This window comes from Salvelinus namaycush, chromosome 10 (genome assembly GCF_016432855.1).
Source record: "Salvelinus namaycush isolate Seneca chromosome 10, SaNama_1.0, whole genome shotgun sequence".
In the NCBI taxonomy this organism is placed as follows: Eukaryota; Metazoa; Chordata; class Actinopteri; order Salmoniformes; family Salmonidae; genus Salvelinus; species Salvelinus namaycush.
The window spans coordinates 3,667,683-3,691,333 of record NC_052316.1 but is presented as its reverse complement, the minus strand read 5'-3'; the positions used below and the strand labels follow the sequence as shown (position 1 = coordinate 3,691,333).

At 42.1% G+C, this 23,651-nt stretch overlaps 1 protein-coding gene across 5 annotated transcripts in view; it reads right to left on the bottom strand.

The window, feature by feature from the left end:
- negr1 (neuronal growth regulator 1) overlaps window positions 1-23,651 on the bottom strand; it is a 390,601-nt gene that overhangs the window by 104,899 nt on the left and 262,051 nt on the right. For 4 of the 5 annotated variants that reach the window (XM_039002065.1, XM_039002066.1, XM_039002068.1 and 1 more), the window contains exons 5-6: window positions 13,205-13,325; window positions 11,460-11,608 (exon numbers count right to left, since the gene is read on the bottom strand). In XM_039002065.1, the coding sequence (XP_038857993.1) occupies window positions 11,460-11,608; window positions 13,205-13,325 (270 nt within the window). Of the gene's footprint in view, window positions 1-523; window positions 565-11,459; window positions 11,609-13,204; window positions 13,326-23,651 lie in introns of those variants that run through there. The other variant, XM_039002069.1, reaches the window with a different exon arrangement.

Below are 23,651 nucleotides of genomic sequence, written 5' to 3'. Positions count from 1 at the left end.
CATCCGGCTCAACGCTCAATCTAGCCCTACCAGTGCGGGGAGGTGGAATAACCCGCACCGGGCTATGCACACGTACAGGAGACACCGTGCGCTCTACTGCGTAACACGGTGTTCGCCCGTACTCCCGCTCTCCACGGTTAGCCTGTGAAGTGGGCGCAGGTCTCCTACCTGCCCTTGGCCCACTACCTCTTAGCCCCCCCCCAAGAAATTTTTGGTTAGTACTCACGGGCTTTTCGGGCTTCCGTGCTAGACGCGTCCCCTCATAACGCCGGTTTTGGGCTTGATTCTCCGGCCTCCAGCCTTGCTTCCTTGCTGCCTCCTCATATCGCCGCCTCTCAGCTTTAGCTGCCTCCAGCTCCTCTTTGGGGCGGCGATATTCTCCTGGCTGCGCCCAGGGTCCTTTGCCTTCTAGGTCTTCCTCCCATGTCCATTTCTCCAAATAATTCAGCCTCTCCTGTTGTTGCTGCTTGGTCCTGGATTGGTGGGGAATTCTGTCACGATCGTGTGGAGGAGAGACGGACCAAAACGCAGCATGTGGAAAATAAGCCATCTTCTTTTATTTTACTACGAAGATGAACATGAAACGAAACACTATTACAAACTATACAAAAACAACAAACGACCGTAAAGCTATAAACGTAGTGCACACACACATGCTACAAACGTTCAACATAGACAATTCCCCACAAACAGCTAAAGCCTATGGTTGCCTTAAATATGGCTCCCAATCAGAGACAACAATAACCAGCTGTCTCTAATTGAGACCCAATTCAGGCAACCATAGACTTTCCTAGACACCTACACTCAACCATAGACACAGCTAGACTACTATACTAAACATAAACCCAACTACTCTAATAAACCCCCTAAACCTTACAACCACCCTAGACCCTACAAAAACACATACATTCCCCATGTCACACCCTGACCTAACTAAAATAATAAAGAAAACAAAGAATACTAAGGCCAGGGCGTGACATCATGAATGCAACTGTTTATATCAGATTTGTATTCTACTTGTATCCCTGGTTGTGCTGAATTTTTTGGGGGTAAAATACTTAATTGTGAGCCTATATAAAGGGATGGACATGCAGATAAATTAAAGTCAGATAAATGAAAAGCTGATGTTTGCTGGAGTCTCAGGACTGATAGGGTTAAAGAGGACTGTATGTGAAAACACCTTTATACATATGGATCATTAAGTTAGATGGTTGCTTCGTCAGATAGAATTTGGTGGGAGGTGACAAACAAGATTACTGTATGTTGTGCTGAAAGAAAGTAAAATGTAGCCCTCGCCATGATCCCACAATGCAGACATGAACTCCCCCAGAAACTTCCACAGGGGAGAGGAAACTCAGGCAGCCATTATTGTGGTTACGCTGCCTTCATATACAGTACTAGTCAAAAGCTTGGACACCTACTCATTCAAGGGTTTTTCTTTATTTTTACTATTTTCAACATAGTTTTGATGTCTTCCCTATTATTCCATGAAATAACACATATGGAATCAAGTAATAACCAAAAAAATCAAATCAAATCAAATTTTATTTGTCACATACACATGGTTAGCAGATGTTAATGCGAGTGTAGCGAAATGCTTGTGCTTCTAGTTCCGACAATGCAGTAATAACCAACGAGTAATCTAACCTAACAATTCCACAACTACTACCTTATACACACAAGTGTAAAGGGATACAGAATATGTACATAAAGATATATGAATGAGTGATGGTACAGAACGGCATAGGCAAGATGCAGTAGATGGTATAGAGTACAGTATATACATATGAGATGAGTAATGTAGGGTATGTAAACATAAAGTGGCATAGTTTAAAGTGGCTAGTGATACATGTATTACATAAAGATGGCAAGATGCAGTAGATGATATAGAGTACAGTATATACATATACATATGAGATGAGTAATGTAGGGTATGTAAACATTATATTAAGTGGCATTGTTTAAAGTGGCTAGTGGTACATTTTTACATAATTTCCATCAATTCCCATTATTAAAGTGGCTGGAGTTGAGTCAGTATGTTGGCAGCGGCCACTAAATGTTAGTGGTGGCTGTTTAACAGTCTGATGGCCTTGAGATAGAAGCTGTTTTTCAGTCTCTCGGTCCCTGCTTTGATGCACCTGTACTGACCTCGCCTTCTGGATGATAGCGGGGTGAACAGGCAGTGGCTTGGGTGGTTGTTGTCCTTGATGATCTTTATGGCCTTCCTGTGACATCGGGTGGTGTAGGTGTCCTGGAGGGCAGGTAGTTTGCCCCCGGTGATGCGTTGTGCAGACCTCACTACCCTCTGGAGAGCCTTACGGTTGTGGGCGGAACAGTTGCCGTACCAGGCGGTGATACAGCCCGACAGGATGCTCTCGATTGTGCATCTGTAGAAGTTTGTGAGTGCTTTTGGTGACAAGCCGAATTTCTTCAGCCTCCTGAGGTTGAAGAGGCGCTGCTGTGCCTTCTTCACAACGCTGTCTGTGTGGATGGACCAATTCAGTTTGTCCGTGATGTGTACACCGAGGAACTTAAAACTTTCCACCTTCTCCTCTACTGTCCCGTCGATGTGGATAGGGGGGTGCTCCCTCTGCTGTTTCCTGAAGTCCACAATCATCTCCTTTGTTTTGTTGACGTTGAGTGTGAGGTTATTTTCCTGACACCACACTCCGAGGGCCCTCACCTCCTCCCTGTAGGCCGTCTCGTCGTTGTTGGTAATCAAGCCTACCACTGTAGTGTCGTCCGCAAACTTGATGATTGAGTTGGAGGCGTGCATGGCCACGCAGTCGTGGGTGAACAGGGAGTACCGGAGAGGGCTCAGAATGCACCTTGTGGGTCCCCGGTGTTGAGGATCAGCGGGGTGGAGATGTTGTTACCTACGCTCACCACCTGGGGGCGGCCCGTCAGGAAGTCCAGGACCCAGTTGCACAGGGCGGGGTCGAGACCCAGGGTCTCGAGCTTGATGACGAGTTTGGAGGGTACTATGGTGTTAAATGCTGAGCTGTAGTCGATGAACAGCATTCTCACATAGGTATTCCTCTTGTCCAGATGGGTTAGGGCAGTGTGCAGTGTGGTTGCGATTGCGTCGTCTGTGGACCTATTGGGTCGGTAAGCAAATTGGAGTGGGTCTAGGGTGTCAGGTAGGGTGGAGGTGATATGGTCCTTGACTAGTCTCTCAAAAAGTGTCGTAACCAAAAAGATTCTTCAAAGTAGCCACCCTTTGCCTTGATGACAGATTTGCACCCTCTTGGCATTCTCTCAAAAAAATATTGTGATTTGTTTAACACGTTTTTGGTTACTACATGATTCCATATGTATTTTTTCATAGTTTTGATGACTTCACTATTATTCTACAATGTTAAAAATAGTCCAAATAAAGAAAACTCCTTGAATGAGTAGGTGTGTCAAAACGTTTGACTGGTAATGTACGTAAAAAAAGACTGCCGCTTTATTTTCTTTCTACTTGCAAAGCGGGCAATGATATCTAGGACATCCAAGAGTAGTGCTGACCCTACTTACACTTTCCATTTTAATCCAGTTACATGGGCACTCAATATATACATTTTGATTTCAGGGCAAATGGAGAGACACCAATTGCTCATTCAACTTTTTCAGGCCTTAGCCTCCTTGCTAGTTTTCCAAGTATCTGAACTAGAAGGGCTCCTAAAGAAGACACCATTAGGATTTCTAACAGAAATTAAAAATCCGATATGCTTTACATTTGAATATGAGTAAAGAGCCATATATTACATTTACAATGATACTCTTTTTCTGACTATATTGGTGGGAACCAGTGATTTTTGAAAATTTATTTCGGGGTAACTAGTGCAGTAGTGGATATCTGAGGACAGGCTTTTTTCAAGCAGCAGCACTATCTGATTAATACTTGAGCACGAATCCACTACTGAATCATCTCCCATTCTCAGCTCTCTCAGACATTCTTCCATTACTGCAAAGTATGATATCCTTTGACATGCAATCTCCCTCCTATATCCTCAATGAGGTTGGGAGTTAGCTACATTCTCACATTCACACAATATATCCCATCAAAACGCATTCTTGTGTATGCTGAGTGACCTCTATACAGTACTCACTTGCGAGACAAAACACATTATGCAGCGGGGTATTTCAACGTACACTGTAATAAAACATCCTCTTGTCTTCACAGAACAATGACGGCAGAAAATGAGTAACATTCACACAATTCAGAGCTGCCCAGATTCATTTAGTGGGGAGTTGTATGCGATTTGCTTTGTGTTCGTAGAGTGGTTCTTAGAATAACAAATGAATATCTTTAAATAGACTTGTTCAGCTTTGGCTGAAGGTTGATTATCGAATCAAAACTAAGGTCATGATAATGATGAAAAAAATCCCCAATTTACTAAATTGCAATTCCGACTGAGCCCAACATGGGCTGCCACGCCACGATTACATCATCTGTCTTTCATGCACAGCCACATTCATTGCGTGAATATTTCTCGAAGCTATCTTAACTGTTTTTCCTCTTTAATGATATGGCAGCAGATGTTAATATTTTATTTATTTATGAACCACATCATTTGTTATTCTTCTCCTTGTTAATGCTGCTTAGCATGCATATCATCTTATGTGGGGGTTCCACGGGGCTCAGTCATCCAAAGACGGCTATCTGCATTTCCAGCCTCTTCCTCAGTCTCCAGTCCCATGTGCTACTCCAAAGGGAATCTGGACCATGAACACAACCAGAGTGTTGTAAAGTTGGGAGTTAAAATGGGGGTTAAAATGGCCAAAACATTTATACAAGAAGTGAGATATTAGCCAATTAAAGAAAGCAATGCCCTTTCTCAACTGAAATGGTTTAACATTTGGAAGTGGAGCAAACCAAATAAGTAAACCTATTTCTCAATCAGTTACATTTTCTTTAGTAGCGGGGGGGGGGGGGGGGGGGGGCATTGTTTAAAGCCATTAAGCTCTGCAACTGTTTTAAAATCACCATTGGCCTCATGGTGACAGCTCTGAATGTTTTCCTTCCTCTCTGGCAAATGAGTTAGGAAGGACGCCTGTATCTTTGAATGGTGTATAAATACCCATAGTCACTACAAAGTGCAATGAACAGGGGTTGGTGAAGTTATTAATTGCACTTTGGATGGTGTATAAATATCCACAGTCACTACAAAGATACAGGCGTCCTTCCTACTCAGTGAGCTAGTCGTCCTTCCTAACTCACTGAGTACCACTCTTCATATTTTCAAGCATGGTGGTGGCTGCATCATGTTATGGGTATGCATGTTATCGGCAAGGACTGGGTTGTTTGTTAGGATAAAAAGAAACGCAATAAAGCTAAGTACAGGCAAAACTCTGGTTCAGTCAGCTTTCCAACTGACACTGGGAGACAAAGTTGCCTAGTTACAGTTTTGACTTAAATCAGCTTGAAAATCTATGGCAAGACATGACAGAGCTTGAATAATATTTTTTATAATAATTAGCAAATATTGTAAAATCCAGGTGAGCAAAGCTCTTAGAGACTTAACCCCCAAAACACTCACAGTTGTAATCACTGCTAAAGGTGATTCTTACATGTATTGACTCAGGGATGTGAAAACTTACACTATATATAAAAAAGTATGTGTACACCCATTCAAATTAGTGGATTCAGCTATTTCAGCCACACCGGTTGCTGACAGGTTTATAAAATCGAGCACACAGCAATGCAATCTCCATAGACAAACATTGGCAGTAGAGTGGCCTTACTGAAGAGCTCAGTGACTTTCAACGTGGCACCGTCATAGGATGACAGCTTTCCAATAAGTCAGTTTGTCCAATTTTAGCCCTGCTAGAGCTTCCCTGGTCAACTGTAAGTGCTGTTATTGTGAAGTGAAAACGTCTAGGAGCAACAACGGCTCAGCTACGAAGTGGTAGGCCACACAAGCTCATAGAATGGGTCCGCGGAGTGCTGAAGTGCGTCTGTCCTCGGTTGCAACACTCACTACTGAGTTCCAAACTGCCTCTGGCCTAATATCACCATGCACAATGCCAAGCGTCGGATGGAGTTGTGTAAAGCTCACTAGCATTGGATCATTCCATCTCTGGAATGATGAATCACGCTTCACAGTCTGGCAGTCCGACGGACAAATCTGGGTGTGGCGGAAGCCAGGAGAACGCTACCTGCCCAATGCATAGCGCCAACTGTAAAGTTTGGTGGAGGATGAATAATGGTCTGGGGCTGTTTTTCATGGTTCGGGCTAGGCCCCTTAGTTCCAGTGAAGGGAAATCTTAACGCTAAAGCATACAATGACATTCTAGACGATTCTGTCATTCCAACTTTGTGGTAACAATTTGGGGAAGGCCCTTTCCTGTTTCAACATGACAATACCCCCGTGCACAAAGCGAGGTCCATACAGAAATGTTGAGATCTGTGTGGTAGAATTTTGTATACATTTTTTTTATTTTGTTATTAAAAAAAATATGTATTGTATTTTTTATTGAATATCCGAAACATACAATATACTTGCAGTGAAGCCGCTCAAGAACTACATCTTACCAGTCATCCAACAGACTCCCAATCAGAGCGACACACAGAAGCATCCAGGGCCAACGCCCTGCTCAAGGGCATGCTTGTAAGATCTCCCACCAGGCCAAAAAACGTGAACCCGAACCCTCCAAGATCCACCCACAGTTCCCCAAAAGCTGTCCCTCAACCATTCGAGACCCCTCCCACAGTCCCCCTCAAGAAGAAAAATGTAAATAATTCCATTCCACAACCCAAAGAACACCCCAATGCACCAACAACCAAGAGAATGAACTAAAGAGGAAAAAGAAGAAAACAGTAAACAATGCAAAAACAAAAAAATAATATATATATATATATACACAGTTGAAGTCGGAAGTTTACATACCCTTAGCCAAATACATTTAACCTCAGTTTTTCACAATTCCTGACATTTAATCATAGTGAAAATTCCCTGTCTTAGGTCAGTTAGGATCACCACTTTATTTTAAGCACGTGAAATGTAAGAAAAATAGTAGAGAGAATGAATTATTTCAGCTTTTATTTCTTTCATCACATTCCCAGTGGGTCAGAAGTTTACATACACTCAATTAGTATTTGGTAGCATTGCCTTTAAATTGTTTAACTTGGGTCAAATGTTTTCGGTAGCCTTCCACTAGCTTCCCACAATAAGTTGGGTGAATTTTGGCCCATTCCTCCTGACAGAGCTGGTGTAACTGAGTCATTTTTAAAGGCCTCCTTGCTCGCACACACTTTTTCAGTTCTGCCCACAAATTTCCTATAGGATTGAGGTCAGGGCTTTATGATGGCCACTCCAAAACCTTGACTTTGTTGTCCTTAAGCCATTTTGCCACAACTTTGGAAGTATGCTTGGGGTCATTGTCCATATGGAAGAACCATTTGCGACCAAGCTTTAACTTCCTGACTGATGTCTTGAAATATTGCTTCAATATATCCACATTTACATTTACATTTAAGTCATTTAGCAGACGCTCTTATCCAGAGCGACTTACAGTAGAGTGCATACATTTTTATTACATTTTACATACTGAGACAAGGATATCCCTACCGGCCAAACCCTCCCTAACCCGGACGACGCTATGCCAATTGTGCGTCGCCCCACGGACCTCCCGGTTGCGGCCGGCTGCGACAGAGCCTGGGCGCGAACCCAGCCCAGCCTGGGCGCGAACCCAGAGACTCTGGTGGCCCTAGACCACTGCGCCACCCGGGAGACCGTTTAATGCCAACTGTATAAGTTTGTGTGCATGTCTGGCACTATTACATGTATGTGTGTGTTATTGCATGTGTTTATTTGAATGAGAGTGTGTGTATATGCATGTGTACAAACACCTACACGGCATCAGCATCAGGCAAACCGGCATTAGTTGTAAAAATATTGCCCCTCCGTGTCATTCAAACTTACTTTTTATTATGTTTAATTTTTACTTAAAAAAAAATATATATGTATATCTTTGACTATCATTCTTTCCCCATAAATACAGCTATTTTATCAACCAGCACATTTGAGTTCAGCCATAATATTTGTTGTGTGGAAGAACTTGACTGGCCTGCACAGAGCCCTGACCCCAACTCTTTGGGATGAATTGGAATGCCGACTGCGAGCCAGGCCTAATCTCCCAACATCAGTGCCTGACCTCACTAATGCTCTTGTGGCTGAATGGAAGCAAGTCCCAGCAGCAATGTTCCAACATCTAGTGGAAAGCCTTCCCAGAAGAGTGGAGGCTGTTATAGCAGCAAAGGGGGGGACCAACTCCATATTAATGCCCATGATTTGGAATGAGATGTTCAACAAGCAGGTGTCCACATACTTTTGGCCATGTAGTGTATGTAAATGATTTATGTAAACAAAACAATAATATAAACGCAACATGTAAATTGTTGGCCCCATGTTTCATGAGCTGAAATAAAAGATCCCAGATATTTCCATATGCACAAAAATCTTGTTTCTCAAATTTTGTTCACAAATGTGTTTACATCACTGTTAATGAGCATTTCTCCTTTTCCAAGATTATCCATCCACCTGACAGGTGTAGCATATCAAGAAGCTGATTAAACATGATGATCATTACACATATGCACCTTGTGCTGGGGACAATAAAAGGCCACTCTAAAATGTGCCGTTTAATCACACAACACAATGCCACAGATGTCTCAAATGTTTAGGGAGTGTGGAATTGGCATGCTGACTGCAGAAATGTCCACCAGAGCTGTTGCCAAAGAATTTAATGTTAATTTCTCTACCATAAGCCGCCTCCAATGTCGTTGGTAGTACGTCCAACCGGCCTCACAACCGCAGACCGAGTGTAACCACGCCAGCCCAGGACCTCCACATCCAGCTTCTTCACCTGCGGGATCGTCTGAGACCAGCCACCTGGACAGCTGATGAAACTGAGGAGCCTTTATGTCTGTAATAAAACCCTTTTGTGGGGAAAATTCTGATTGGCTGGGCCTGCCTCCCCAGTGGGTGGCCTGGCTCCCTAGTGGGTCGGCCTATGCCCTCCCAGGCCCACCCATGGCTGTGCCCCTGCCCAGTCATGTGAAATCCATAGATTAGGGCCTAATGAATTCATTTCAATTGACTGATTTCCTTATATGAACTGTATCTCAGTAAAATCAGTATACATATTTCTGCATTTAATTTTCAAAAATTAGCAGAAATGTCTAAAAACTAATTTTCACTTTGTCATTATGAGGCATTGTGTGGAAAATGATTTAATCAATTTTAAATTCAGGCTGTAACAGAACAGAATTTGGAACAAGTCAAGGGGTATGAGTAGTTTCTGAAGGCACTTTATATGACATTATTTGTAGGCATAAACTCCTATCATATCCACCACGATTTGGTACAAGTTTTTGGCCCTTTATACTCAATGACTGAGGTGTGGTCATGGTGACTGCGAACAACAACACTAATAACAATGACAACAACAACAATAACAGACAAGGAGACATGGAGAGACGACACAAACCCGGGCGGTGATTGATAAGCATGAAAAACAAACTAGGCAGTTATTAGCCCACCAGCTAGTGGAACCCTGGTTCAACATGGCTGCCAGGAGGAGGTTTTTCAGGAGGAGAAGGCGTTACTGTGTGTTTCTTCTCCTTTTGGCCAATAGCAGTAGGAGGAAGGTTGGGGGTAGACTGCAAAGCTCCTCCAGAGCTAAGCCGAGGTGGGCAGGGGATAATCGCTTGACCAATTAAGCTAGAGGAGTCCTCTGAATTGTTGGGGGAAAGGGGGACTAAATCTGTGCATGATTTTGTAAAAGTTCACTTCTGTGACATGAAACACACAGCTCTTTTTTTTAATGGAGACTATATACACGAGAGCGTGATGCAGCAGTGCATGGTGTATAATATAAGACAGGCATTCTGAAAGACGGTCTTGAGTTTAAAAAAAAGTTGAATAGAGTGGATATTGGATACGATGTATCAGCGTGGTGAGTACCCTGTCGAAAGCTTGAGTGTCTAAAATGCCAGGGAGGCTCACAACTCTTTGCAGCAGAGACCCTGACTAAATGAACACTCCAGGGAAACAAAGAACCCACACGTTCTGACAAAGACTTGGACAAACGAACTCAACCGCTTTAACAGCACAGTTGGGACACAACAATCCCACAACTCCCACCGACTAGATAGAAATCAGTGAAACGATTTGTGTGCAAGACACAAAACGACATACAAGCCCAAAGCTCAGATGTTGATACTCACCCCTCTTTCCCAACACAACCAAACCATCTGTCATTGAAAATACACTGAGGAAGACTGGTGCAGGTTAACACCTTTTGCACTTAAAAGTACTATGCATCCTGCCTTAATTCACCAAGGTGTATATAGCTGCAGTTTTTGAGGTTAAGGTCTGTATTTGAGCAATGTACATTATTATATCATTTAAGTTTCAAATTGATAGGGTTATAAGTTGATGTGTACAGTTTCAACCCTTGGGTGTGACTAAAAGAACCAAACAAAACAGACCCAAAGAAAGAAACAGGAACGATGGACGAGCAAAAGATGGCCCAATGCAACAGCCCACAATTTCACAAGTTTTTCCCCAAACACACGAACCCCTACTCTCACTATTGCCACATTAAATTTACCCCAATGGGCACTTCTTGATTAAATATTAATTTCTCCCCTCCTCCACCTCATCAATACCTATCGACTGTTACTAGGATAGCAATTTAAAGTCACCCACGGCAAATTCACTCCTTGGTTTGTTGTGTGTGTTTATGTGCGGGTTTTGAGTCGTGCTGCAGGGATTGCTTGGCCTCTCTTCCATTAGTGTTTATCAGAGAGAGAGGGCGAAAGCGCACGCGCGCACGAGCGAGAGAGAGAGAGAGAGAAGCACAGGTCTGAGGGAACACAGGAAGCTGCCTGGCTGTCTATTTTGGGGCCCTGTTGCCACTCAGTCTGCCTTTGAGGCCTCGGCAGCGTCGTCACATTAAGATCCCTCCATTTGAGGATCTCACACAGCCTTTGATGTGGCTCTTTGTGCATGCACAAACAGGAGACTCAAACACTCCCTTGGCATTCACCACCTATAAGGGTATCTTTCTGTAGAGCAGGGTTTGGTCTGTTAAGGACACTGTTATTAGAGGGAGCTGCACAAACTATTGAATAATTGAAATATACCGGCTAATATTTCATTGCTGAACATATCAAATGGAATTTTCTACATCATCTACTTGATTAAAAATGGATTTACAGTAAATATTCTCTTTCCTTGTTGCTTCCTTGCTGCTTGCTTGATGTGTGTGGACACACACACACACAAGCATATACACACGTATATCCTTTAACATATAAAAATACACAAAAATGAATGACAGAATTAATATATCTGCACCGGCAGAAAGGAAGTGGTCAAGCAATGTTTCACACTGTTTCAAAATGCAAGAGCCCCCACAGAAAAGGCCCATGTCAGCAATGACATAGACATATCCAGGCTACTTACGGATGAGAGGCACACTGGCGTTGGCCCTTCCCAGGATGTTGGCAGCGACACACGTGTAGTTACCATAGCGATCCTCTGTCATGTTGGTCACTGTGAGGACTGATCTGGAGCTGAGGTTCTTGATGTCAATCCCCTGTCCCTTGTTAATCCTGAAATAGAACGGACTACAAATAAAGCTTTCCTTTTCTGAAAATGTCAAGTAGGAAGAGGTTGAGTCAAGGAATGAGAAAATATTTATCAACCTCAAATAGCATGCTACAGTAGTTCATCATCCTCTTCAATACATCCATTTATCCTTTCGCTGGGCTTATGTCTTTGAGTGTTGTTTTGAAGGACTGCCACAGCATGATAGAGATATAACCCTAAGAGTAAGTGTGAACTAGAAGCATGTCACTTATTATTGGCATTCAATGTATAACTGCATGACATGTTCACCATTAATCCTTTCAAATCAGTTTCTTTAGTTTTTTTCTTCTTCTGGTGCATACTATTAACAATCGGAGGGGGTAGGATGAGATACCTAAGATATGATCTACAATTTAGCCATTGTTTAAATTAAATGACCTAAAATATTGAAAATGTCCAGGGAGAAGACAGGGACGACTCCTATTTTGGAAGCGCAGTGGCCTCCTGTATGTGCACTTGCGTACTTTGACTGGCTCACAGTGGCACTCAGAGTTGAAACGCTACGTGTGACCTTATGTCCAGCAAATCTCTGAGCATCTGTTGTTCTCTCTCCCACTGCGATTTCCTCAAATGTTAGTTGAACATTCACTGATAATCTCGGTGGGAGTCTGGGAGCATGCTTGCTTCTCCTCCAGAATGTCACAAAACAAGCATCGCTGTCTCTGTCAGAGCAAACGCGTTTCTCTTTCAACACCATGAACAGTGAAGCCTCAAAAGGAAGATTTGACTGTCAAAACTGTCTCATTATTTCCGATGCAGACAAACCAGCGGCATGACTGCATTCATACTATAGTGACATCCACACACAGCTAAATGTACTGTGGTGGCACTTGACATCTGGAACACTGAGTGCTGCCTAGCATATAGAAACATCCATGCTCTACCATAATGTAGCGCACACATCCATAATGTCTTGAAGACCTCTTTATAACTACCAGTGTGTCGAGAAAAATGACTTTTCATGTTAAAAGGCTCAAACGTAGAGCTAGGTTTAGGATTAAGTAAACACTAGAATCATGGCAATGTGCCTCCTTAGCAATTTAAATAAATTGAATCCACCCTATAATTACAATTAGCACAGTGTGAACTGATGATTGAAATTGTGCTCACTAGGAGTGGGTAAATGATGGGTAAATGATGATAATTTGGTTTCTAAATTCAAGAACAGCCACTTGAATCTACACTGATTGATGTATGTGCTGAGAATGTTTCTAGCTCATTGATGAGCTAGGCAAACATTTAATTAGCATGCAAGGTGAGGACATAGTCAACATTACTTTTCTTATTGGATTATTTATTATTTATACTTTCCAGGGCCAGACTAGAGACAGTTAGTGCCAGACTAAAACATTGTTAACACATTTACTATATGGTGATGTTTGTCATGTGTAAAGAAGTCAAAGATGCTTCAGAACACGCTATACCCTCATTGCATAATGGATCGGACCAATGGAACTACTTGAGTTCTAATGGTTGGCAACAAGTGTGCATCTAACTCTATAAACCCAAATAACGTTTATTTCCATGGCGAATGATGCAGAGCAATTTGTTTCTCTAACCTTTTCTCTCCCTTGTACCACTCAAATGATGGTGTGGGTACAGCTGCAGCCTCACACCTCAGCAGAGCTGTGCGTCCCAGGCCGACTCCATGGCTTTTCATCTCGTGGATGGCTGGGGCAACTGAAATGAAGAAGAAATAAAAATGTTATAAGGAGGAAACACTATGATATTGAAATACATTAAATAAAAGCCACTTTCCCCAGCTTGAATGTAGTACTGGAAAATGGTTTTGGTCCAGTTAGGTGTAAGAGGTGAGAAAGGCTTGAAACTTCAAAGACAAAACTAGGGTTGCAAAGGGAGGGTATATTACTGGAAACTTAAAAAAAATGTCCGCATTGACTGACCTTCATGTCCTAAAGTAATGCTGTACTGTCGCTTCTCTTTGCTTATTTTGTTCTTGCTATAATATGGACTTACCAAATAGGGCTATCTTCTGTATACCACCCCTAACTTGTCACAACACAACTGATTGGCTCAAACGCATTAAGAAGGAAAGAAATCAACAAATTAACATAACATGGTACACCTGTTAATTGAAATGCATTCCAGGTGACTACCTCATGAAGCTGGTTGAGAGAATACCAAGAGTGTGCAAAGCTGTCATCAAGGCAAAAGTTAGCTACTTTGAAGAATATATTTTGATTTGTTGAGTACATGATCTGAGATCACGTCCTTGTAATTGGTCTTGTGAACGTTGACCTGTTTAAAGGTCTTGCTCATAGTGGATATGGAGAGCTTGATCACACAGTCGTCCGGAACAGCTGGTGCTCTAATGTATGCTTCAGTGGTGCTTGCCTCGAAGCGAGCATAAAAGGCACTTAGGTTGTCTGGAAGGCTCGCATCACTGGGCAGCTCACGGCTGGGTTTACCTTTGTAGTCCGTAATAGTTTGCAAGCCCTGCCACATCGGACAAGCATCAGAGCCGGTGTAGCAGGATTCAATCTTAGTCCTGTATTGATGCTTTGCCTGTTTGATGGTTCGTCTCAGGGCATAGCGGGATTTCTTTTAAGCGTCCAGACTAGTGTCCCGCTCCTTGAAAGTGGCAGCTCTAGCCTTTAGCTCGGTGCAGATGTTGCCTGTAATCCATGGCTTCTGTTTGGGATATGTATGTACGGTCACTGTGGGGACAACGTCGTCGATGCACTTATTGATGAACCCGGTGACTGAGGTGGTATACTTCTCAATGCCATTGGATTGATTTCGTTTTTGCTTGTAAGCAGGAATCAGGAGGATAGAATTATGGTCAGATTTGCCAAATGGAGGGTGAGTGAGAGCTTTGCATGCGTCTCTGTGTATGGCATAAAGGTGGTCTAGAGTTTTTTTACCCTCTGGTTGCACATGTGACATGCTGGTAGAAGTGAGGTAAATCAGATTTAAGTTTGCCTAAATTAAAGTCCCTAGCCACTAGGCGCGCCGCTTCTGGATGAGCATTTCCTTGTTTGCTTATGGCCTTATACAGCTCATTGAGTGCGGTCTTAGTGCCAACATCGGTTTGTGGTGGTAAATAGAAGGCTACGAAAACTATAGATTAAAACTCTCTTGGTAGACAGTGTGGTCTACATCTTACCACTCTACCTCAGGCGAGCAAGACTTCCTTAATATTTGACATCGTGCACCAGCTGTTATTGCCAAATAGACACACACCCCCACCCCTCGTCTTACCAGACATTGCTGTTCTGTCCTGCCGATGCACGGAAAACCCAGCCAACTGTATATTGTCCATGTCGTCGTTCAGCCTCAACTCGGTGATACATAAGATATTACAGTTTTTAATGTCCCGTTGGTAGGATAGTCTTGAATGTAGATCATCCAGTTTATTCTCCAGTGATTGCACATTGGTCAATAGAACGGATGGTCGAGGCGGGTTACCCACTCGCCAACAAATTCTCACAAAGCAGCCGATCTCCGCCCCCTGTATTTCCGTCTTTATTTAACGCGAATGACAGGTATTTGGGTCTGGTCTCGGAGAAGCAGTATATCCTTCACTGGCCCTCTGTGTGGCCTTATCGCATGTAAAATATATAAAATAATAGGTCATTATCAATAAAGGGATTGTTAAATAAATGTTATAACTATTTGGTTTTAAAATCATCACTTTTTGAAGATCATAGTCAGAACTACCCATTTCCGATTATTCCACATTTAGCTCTATCATGGTCCTTTTCATGATCAGTAAACATCAATTGATCATGTATTTTCAGATAAGTGAGGGTAGCCTATACGTGAGGGTAGCCTATCCAAACAACGCGCCATTTAGCTTGCTTCATCAGAGATTAGGCTTTGGAAAGAGCTTGACATTGCAAATTATCGTCCTGGTAGAGTTGTCAGCCGTATTACAGTCATCACCACTATATATGGCAAGCAAATTTAGCCCTCTAGTTTATCCCCTGAAAATTACTTTATTAACTTATTATCAAAGAGATTGACAATAAGAAGATTGTGGGAGCTGTACTCTTAGATTTCAGTGCAGCCTATGATATTATTGACCATAACCTGTTAACCATAACCCAAATTTTCTTTAATGGAAGCTTCTCTAATGTGAAACATCTAAAGTGTGGTGTACTGCAGGGCAGCTCTATAGGCCCTCTACTCTTTTCTATTTTTACCAATGACCTGTCACTGGCATTAAACAAAGCATGTGTGTCCATGTATGCTGATGATTCAACCATATACTTATCAGCAACCACAGCTAATGAAGTCACTGAAACCCTTAACAAAGAGTTGCAGTCTGTTTTGGAATGGGTGGCCAGCAATAAACTGGTCCTGAACATCTCTAAAACTAAGAGCATTGTATTTGGTACAAATCATTCCTTACGTGCTAAACCTCAGCTGAATATGGTAATGAATGGTGTGGCTGTTGAACAAGTTGAGGAGACTAAATTACTTGGTGTTACCTTAGATTGTAAACTGTCATGGTCAAAACATAGATTCAATGGTTGTAAAGATGGGGAGAGGTCTGTCCGTAATAAAGAGATGCTCTGCTTTTTTGACACCACACTCCAAAAAGCTAGACATGCAGGCTCTAGTTTTGTCTAGTCTTGATTATTGTCCAGTCGTGTGGTACAGTGCTGCAAGGAAAGACCTAGTTAAGCTGCAGCTGGCCCAGAACAGAGCGGCACATTTTGCTCTTAATTGTAATCAGAGGGCTACTATAAATACTATGCATGCCAGTCTCTCTTGGCTAAGAGTTGAGGAGAGACTGACTGCATCACTTCTTCATTTTATAATAAACATTCATGTGTTGAAAATACCAAATTGTTTGCATAGTCAACTTACACAGCTGTGACACACAGACTTATCCCACCAGACATGCCACCAGGGGTCTTTTCACAGTCCCCAAATCCAGAACAAATTCAAGAAAGCGTACAGTAGTATATAGAGCCCTAATTGCATGTATCTTCCTTCCATCTCATACTGCTCAAATAAACAGCAAAACTTTTTTTTTTTTTTTTTAAGATTAAGCAACACCTTACGACACAACGCCTCTCCCCTATTTCACATAGATAGTTTGTATGTATGCGTTGATACATAGCCACTGCCTGTTCACCCCGCTATCATCCAGAAGGCGAGGTCAGTACAGGTGCATCAAAGCAGGGACCGAGAGACTGAAAAACAGCTTCCATCTCAAGGCCATCAGACTGTTAAACAGCCACCACTAACATTTAGTGGCCGCTGCCAACATACTCCAGCCACTTTAATAATGGGAATTGATGGAAATGTATGTAAAAATGTATCACTAGCCACTTTAAACAATGCCACTTAATATAACGTTTACATACCCTACATTACTTATCTCATATGTATATGTATATACTGTACTCTATATCATCTACTGCATCTTGCCATCTTTATGTAATACATGTATCACTAGCCACTTTGAACTATGCCACTTTATGTTTATATACCCTACATTACTCATCTCATATGTATATACTGTACTCTATACCATCTACTGCATCTTGCCTATGCCGTTCTGTACCATCACTCATTCATATATCTTTATGTACATATGTGTATAAGGTAGTAGTTGTGGAATTGTTAGTTTAGATTACTCGTTGGTTATTACTGCATTGTCGGAACTAGAAGCACAAGCATTTCGCTACACTCGCATTAACATCTGCTAACCATGTGTATGTGACAAATACAATTTGATTTGATTTGATTTATGTGTGCCTTTAAACAAAAAAAATGTAGTTCTGTCCTTGAGCTGTTCTTGTCTATTGACGTTCTGTATTATGCCATTCTGTATTATGTTTCATGTTTTATGTTTTGTGTGGACCCCAGGAAGAGTAGCTGCTGCTTTTGCAACAGCTAATAGGGATCCTAATAAAATACCAAAAATACCAAACTAGCCATATTGACCTGATCTGTTATTAGCTAGCTAGCCAATTTGACATGGTCCATCAATCAATGTAGCCTATCATGTCTGTCAGCATGAACACTCTTTCTTTTTTTTATTTCCCCTTTATTTAACTAGGCAAATCAGTTAAGAACATTATTATTTACATTATTATTTACAATGACAGCCTACCTTGGCCAACGCTGGGCCAATTGTGCGCCACCCTATGGGACTCCCAATCACAACCAGATGTGATACAGCCTGGATTCGAACCAGGGACTGTAGTGACGCCTCTTGCACTGAGATGCAGTGCCTTAGACCACTGCGCACACTCGGGAGCTTGCAAAGTAAACATTATCAGCTAACAGTACATTGGCAAAGTGCGCCCTTCTGCTGCTTGACAGGCAGAGCCTAAAAAGGATGGGAAATTAACCTGAACCCCTCATACTTAACTTTTATTTTATATCACTCAAATATCCAATTAATGGTGGCCAATATTGAGAGATATCATGAGGCTTCCCTCACGTATCTGAAATGACATGATAAATTCATGTTTACTGATCATGAAAAGTATGCAGTAACTTGCTGTATAACTCTGATAGAGCTAAAAGGTGCACAATTGTTTTGCATGGAACAATCAGACATTTATAGTTCTGACTGTGCTTTTCAAGAAGTGATGGTAAAACAACCAAACACTTAACATTTATTTAACAATCCCTTGAAAACAGCACGCAGTTGTCAATCTAAAGAAATAGAATGACAAAGCTATAAAACATTATCCTGAATATAAACCATCAACTAAGTGGCTACCGTTGGTGTTTAATATGAGGGTTCCTTTATATATATTGGTTCCTTTATATATATTTGTACACACTTTCATTTATTTTACTATGTCAGTATGTATTTGTTATCAATGTTTCAGCATTAAATTGGTGGCTGTTGCGAAAAAAGTGAATAGTTGCAGAGTTAACTGAAAATAATGGCATTGTTGATTAGATGCTTTGTTTAATTAATTAGGCAACTTTCTCTCATGGACAATATGGACACAGATATAAAGAATTAATATATATGAATACATCTTTAGTTATTCAATTATTATTCAGTTATTCAAGTTATTCAATTAGAAATTACTAAGGTTTTGATAGATTGCCATAGATGTTCTGTTAATTACCAAACTTACTGCAGATTCAGGTAACGTTAGTAAACTACCGGTGGCTTTGCAACCCAACAAAACCAGTCAGTGCGCTGTGGTCAGTCACTGTGGTCAGTCACTGTGGTCAGTCACTGTGGTCAGTCACTGTGGTCAGTCACTGTGGTCAGTGCGCATACGTATTTAATGTAAATGCTACGGAAGCAGTGGGAAGAAAGAAAGCATCATTCCCAAGGGTTAGGAAAATGAAATGAATTGCATGGTGATAAATTGCTTAATGGAAGTTCAAAGACTGAATGACAGAGGCAGGTTCTGTGAATACAAAATGAGTCTCCTTTCATGTGCCAAGACGCGGTGTAAATCTCTTTGCCAGTGTCAGGGAGGCAGCTTTAACTATGGACACTTTCTCAAGCAGCCAGGGCTTTCTGTATTTAAAATATTTACCGAGCTTAAAGTAACACAGTCTTGAAAGGAAAATGTAATTGCTGGATTGAAATTATATAGAATTCACACAAAGCATTTGGTTGACTCTAGTATGTGACGACGGTGGTTGGCCACTGAAATAATAACAATCAACACATAAAATAGGCTACAACGAGTTTGTCTTTTCTTTTCACTTTTGCATGTGCATTTATCACCAACTATTAACATAATGTTCAAATCTTATCACAATTTTCAGGTTAGTGGGGTAAAAGCACATTGTGCACAATATGTAAAGAATAGCAGTGCACATACACTGGAAATGTTCCTAATGAAGACAATATTTCCTTCTCACAGGGGTCTTCTGTGGGTCAGTGAAAACAGGTAACATATATCCTATTCTCTTCATACAAACCATACAAACCATTCCAAATATGTCACTTGAGAAGTGTTTGTCACCTAACTGCTGATTCAAAAGGCATGGTGAAAAGGACAGACGTCAATGCCACACTACTGTTGTGATGTTAGTGGTGAATATGAATCAGAGTAGCACTCAAGCTACACAATGACCAAGTGAGTAGCATTGGTTTGAGGTTATACAATTGTTTACGGCAGTTTGGTCTGGCGGCCATTGAGAATGCAAAGTTAACATGCAAAACAAGGTTGAGGTCAGAACATACTGTATTACCGAAAGTAAACAGAAGCACATAGGGTGACTGAAACAAAAACCCAAAATACGACTGCCTATTCCGGGAAGTCTGTCCACTTAGGATTTGCAGGCTAGCATGCAATCACATGTCATGTCTGAATCGGAGTTATGGTATATTCTCCACTATTGAGTCTTTGAGAATCACCTGCCAGTCAGTCACGGCCAGCTTGTGTTCTGTTCAGCGGGAAATTTGGCAGATTGCACTCAAACTTTTATTTCCAATTGCATTTGTGAAGTGAAACATGGAAATGATGCCAATAATTTTTCCACCATTCATTTTTCCCATAGGGGATTTTAGAAACACTTAAAAAAAGGGCTGTTTCGTATAGGTTTAACCTGGCGTGACGGGTAACCGTCTAAATCTCTCCAGGACAAGGTGAATGTTATCAATATATTCGCCTGTGTTTATCCCCCAACAATAAAATGCTATTTAACTGCTAATCATAAAGAACTACAAATGCCATGATGAGCTGGACGAGACTGCCGAATCGAGGCAAAGGTAAAAATCTTTTGGACATTTGGATAAACTATGTAGTTTTAGGTCAATTTAATAATGAATAAATTGGCTACATTTCTTTAAAATGACAATTCTGTGAACTGTCTTGTGCAAGCTTTAAGTCTGACACAATACCTGTTAGCAAAGGTGTCAGCTAGAGATGAAGTGCAGGAGCATGCAGGGATTTGTAGTCTTGCATGATGTCTACTTTGATGCTAATTAGCATTTTAGAATCTGAGAGTAAATAGAGCTGAATATATTGATAAAAGTCCAAGAGAGATTTCCATGGTTATCAAAACTTCACGCCAGGGTAAGCCTACATGAAACAGTTTTTATTTTGAAGTGTTTTTAAAACGATTGGAACCATTTCCCTGTCTTTGACCGCTAGATTTAATGGGTATTATGACACCTCCACTGTGGGGCTCTATTGAGACACAAATCACCAGTACAGAACATCTTATTCAATGACTCGTGTTCTTCTGAAAGAGCAGGGCACTCCATATACAGGTGTGTGCTGGTGTTCTTTTAGCAAGTTTATGCTGTGCATACCCTATAATGAATATGCTACCTTTCTTTGCACTACGTATCATTGCTGATGTCAACAGTCCACTTAGACAGATGAGGCGCGAAAAGAAAGATGCATTGCAGCGCTGAAGGTTGTGTGCATGTCGAATGTGTTTGTGTGGCAGTACAGTACAAGCTACCAAAGACACAAGTCTACCATCTTTCACATGGAGTCCTTATAAACATAATACTGATCATTCCGTTTGTGTATGTTGATTTCCTGTACTTGCGTGTCTCCCAATTACATCTGCATCCCTACGCCTCTGTACTCTGGAGAAGGGAGACCTAAGATTGCAAATCGAGTGGGCAAGTGAGACAGGGATTTTTCCTGGTAATCTATCACAGGGATTGGTGCTGTGTTGAGGGGTATTGGCAGAGGCTTGGCAGGCTGCCTGTGTGTGTGTGTGTGTGTGTGTGTGTGTGTGTGTGTGTGTGTGTGTGTGTGTGTGTGTGTGTGTGTGTGTGTGTGTGGGGACACGGGTGCTTGCGTTTGTGTCTGTCAGTGTGTGTGTGCACGTGCATGTGTGGAGAGAAGGTAGAGAGCTGGGGCTGTGATGGATCTGCAAGGCCCTAAAACCCTGCCTCTATCTCACAGCTGGATCTGGACCTCTGGAAGGCCCACTTCTTCAATTACAAACAACATTAGCAATAACCGCACCATAAACAAAGGCAACAAAGCAATTATAGCCTCTACCAGCACTATCTCAGCAGAACAGCAGAAACTAAACTACAGAGAGACACTGGACTCTCTAGATACAGTAACAGAGTCAAAACACCTCATTGTTTCAACGGTTTAGAAAACACCCACACACTCCCGAGCCCCAAATACACTGGAATAGGAAACATGGGTTTACCTTTAGTGTATTTGGGTATTCCAAGTCTATCAGACCACTGGTCGAGAGGTGAGTCTAACCCTGATCTTACCTGGATTTGCCTTAGTGTATAAGTGGAAACCTGGATTCTCATCAGTATCCCTACAGATCCTGAACCTGACCATACCTTCTATGTAGTAAAACCACAGCAAGAGATGTGCATATACTGTACTTTGCAGACATACAGTTGAAATCGGAAGTTTACATACACTTAGATTGTAGTCATTAACACTAGTTTTTCAACCACTCCACACATTTCTTCTTAACAAACTATAGTTTTGGCAAGTCGGTTAAGACATCTACTTTGTGTATGACACAAGTCATTTTTACAACAATTGTTTACAGATGGATTATTTCACTGTATCACAATTCCAGTGGGTCAGAAGTTTACATACACTAAGTTGACTGTGCCTTTAAACAGCTTGAAAAATTCCAGAAAAAGGTTGTCATGGCTTTAAAACCTTCTGATAGGCGAATTTACATAATTTGAGTCAATTGGAGGTGTACCTGTGGATGTATTTCAAGGCCTAACTTCAAACTCAGTGCCTCTTTGCTTGACATCATGAGAAAATCAAAAGAAATCAGCCAAGACCTCAGAAAAAAATGGTAGACCTCTACAAGTCTGGTTCATCCTTGGGAGCAATTTCCAAACCCCTGAAGGTACCACATTCATCTGTACAAACAATAGTACGCAAGTATAAACACCATTGGACCACGCAGCCGTCATACCGCTCAGGAAGGAGACGCGTTCTGTCTCCTGGAGATGAACGTACTTTGGTGCGAAAAGTGCAAATCAATCCCAGAACAACAGCAAAGGACCGTGTGAAGATGCTGGAGAAAACAGGTTCAAAAGTATCTATATCCACAGTAAAACGAGTCCTATATCGACATAACCGGAAAGGCCGCTCAGCAAGGAAGAAGCCACTGCTCTAAAACTGCCATAGAAAAGCCAGACTACGGTTTGCAACTGCACATGGGGGAATGCCCACTGGTCTGATGAAACAAAAATATAACTTTTCGGCCATAATGACGATTGTTATGTTTGGAGGAAAAAGGGGGAGGCTTGCAAGCCGAAGAACACCATCCCAACCGTGAAGCACGGGGGTGGCAGCATCTTGTGGGGGTGCTTAGCTGCAGGAGGGACTGGTGCGCTTCACAAAATAGATGGCATCATGAGGCAGGGAAATTATGTGGATATTGTTACGGCTGATTTCCTCCTCTTCGTCTGAAGAGGTGTAGGGATCGGACCAAGACGCAGAGTGGAAAGTGGCCATATTTATTTATCAATAAACTGAACACTACACGAAACAAAATAACAAAAGAGAATCTAACCGACAAACAGTCCCGTGTGGCACAACTACTGACACGGAAAACAAACACCCACAAAACACACGTGAAACCCAGGCTGCCTAAGTATGATTCTCAATCAGGGACAACGATTGACAGCTGCCTCTGATTGAGAATCATACCAGGCCGAACACAAAATCCCAACATAGAAAATCACACATAGACAACCCACCCAACTCACGCCCTGACCATAATAAATAAATACAAAACAAGGGAAAACAGGTCAGGAACGTGACAGAACCCCCCCCCCCCTCAAGGTGCGAACTCCGGGCGCACCACCTAAAACTCTAGGGGAGGGTCTGGGTGGGCGTCTGTCCGCGGTGGCGACTCTGGCGCGGGACGTGGACCCCACTTTAACAATGTTTTTGTCCGCCTCCTTAATCGCCCCCGTGGCCTTTTATGAGCGGCGATCCTCACCGCCGACCTTGGCCTGGGGACCCTAGCCATGGGTCCCGAATGCACGGGGAATTCCGGCAGCGCCGGACAGGCGGGAGACTCCGGCAGCGCTGGAGTGAAGGACGCCTCCGGCAGCTCCAGAGTGAAGAGCGA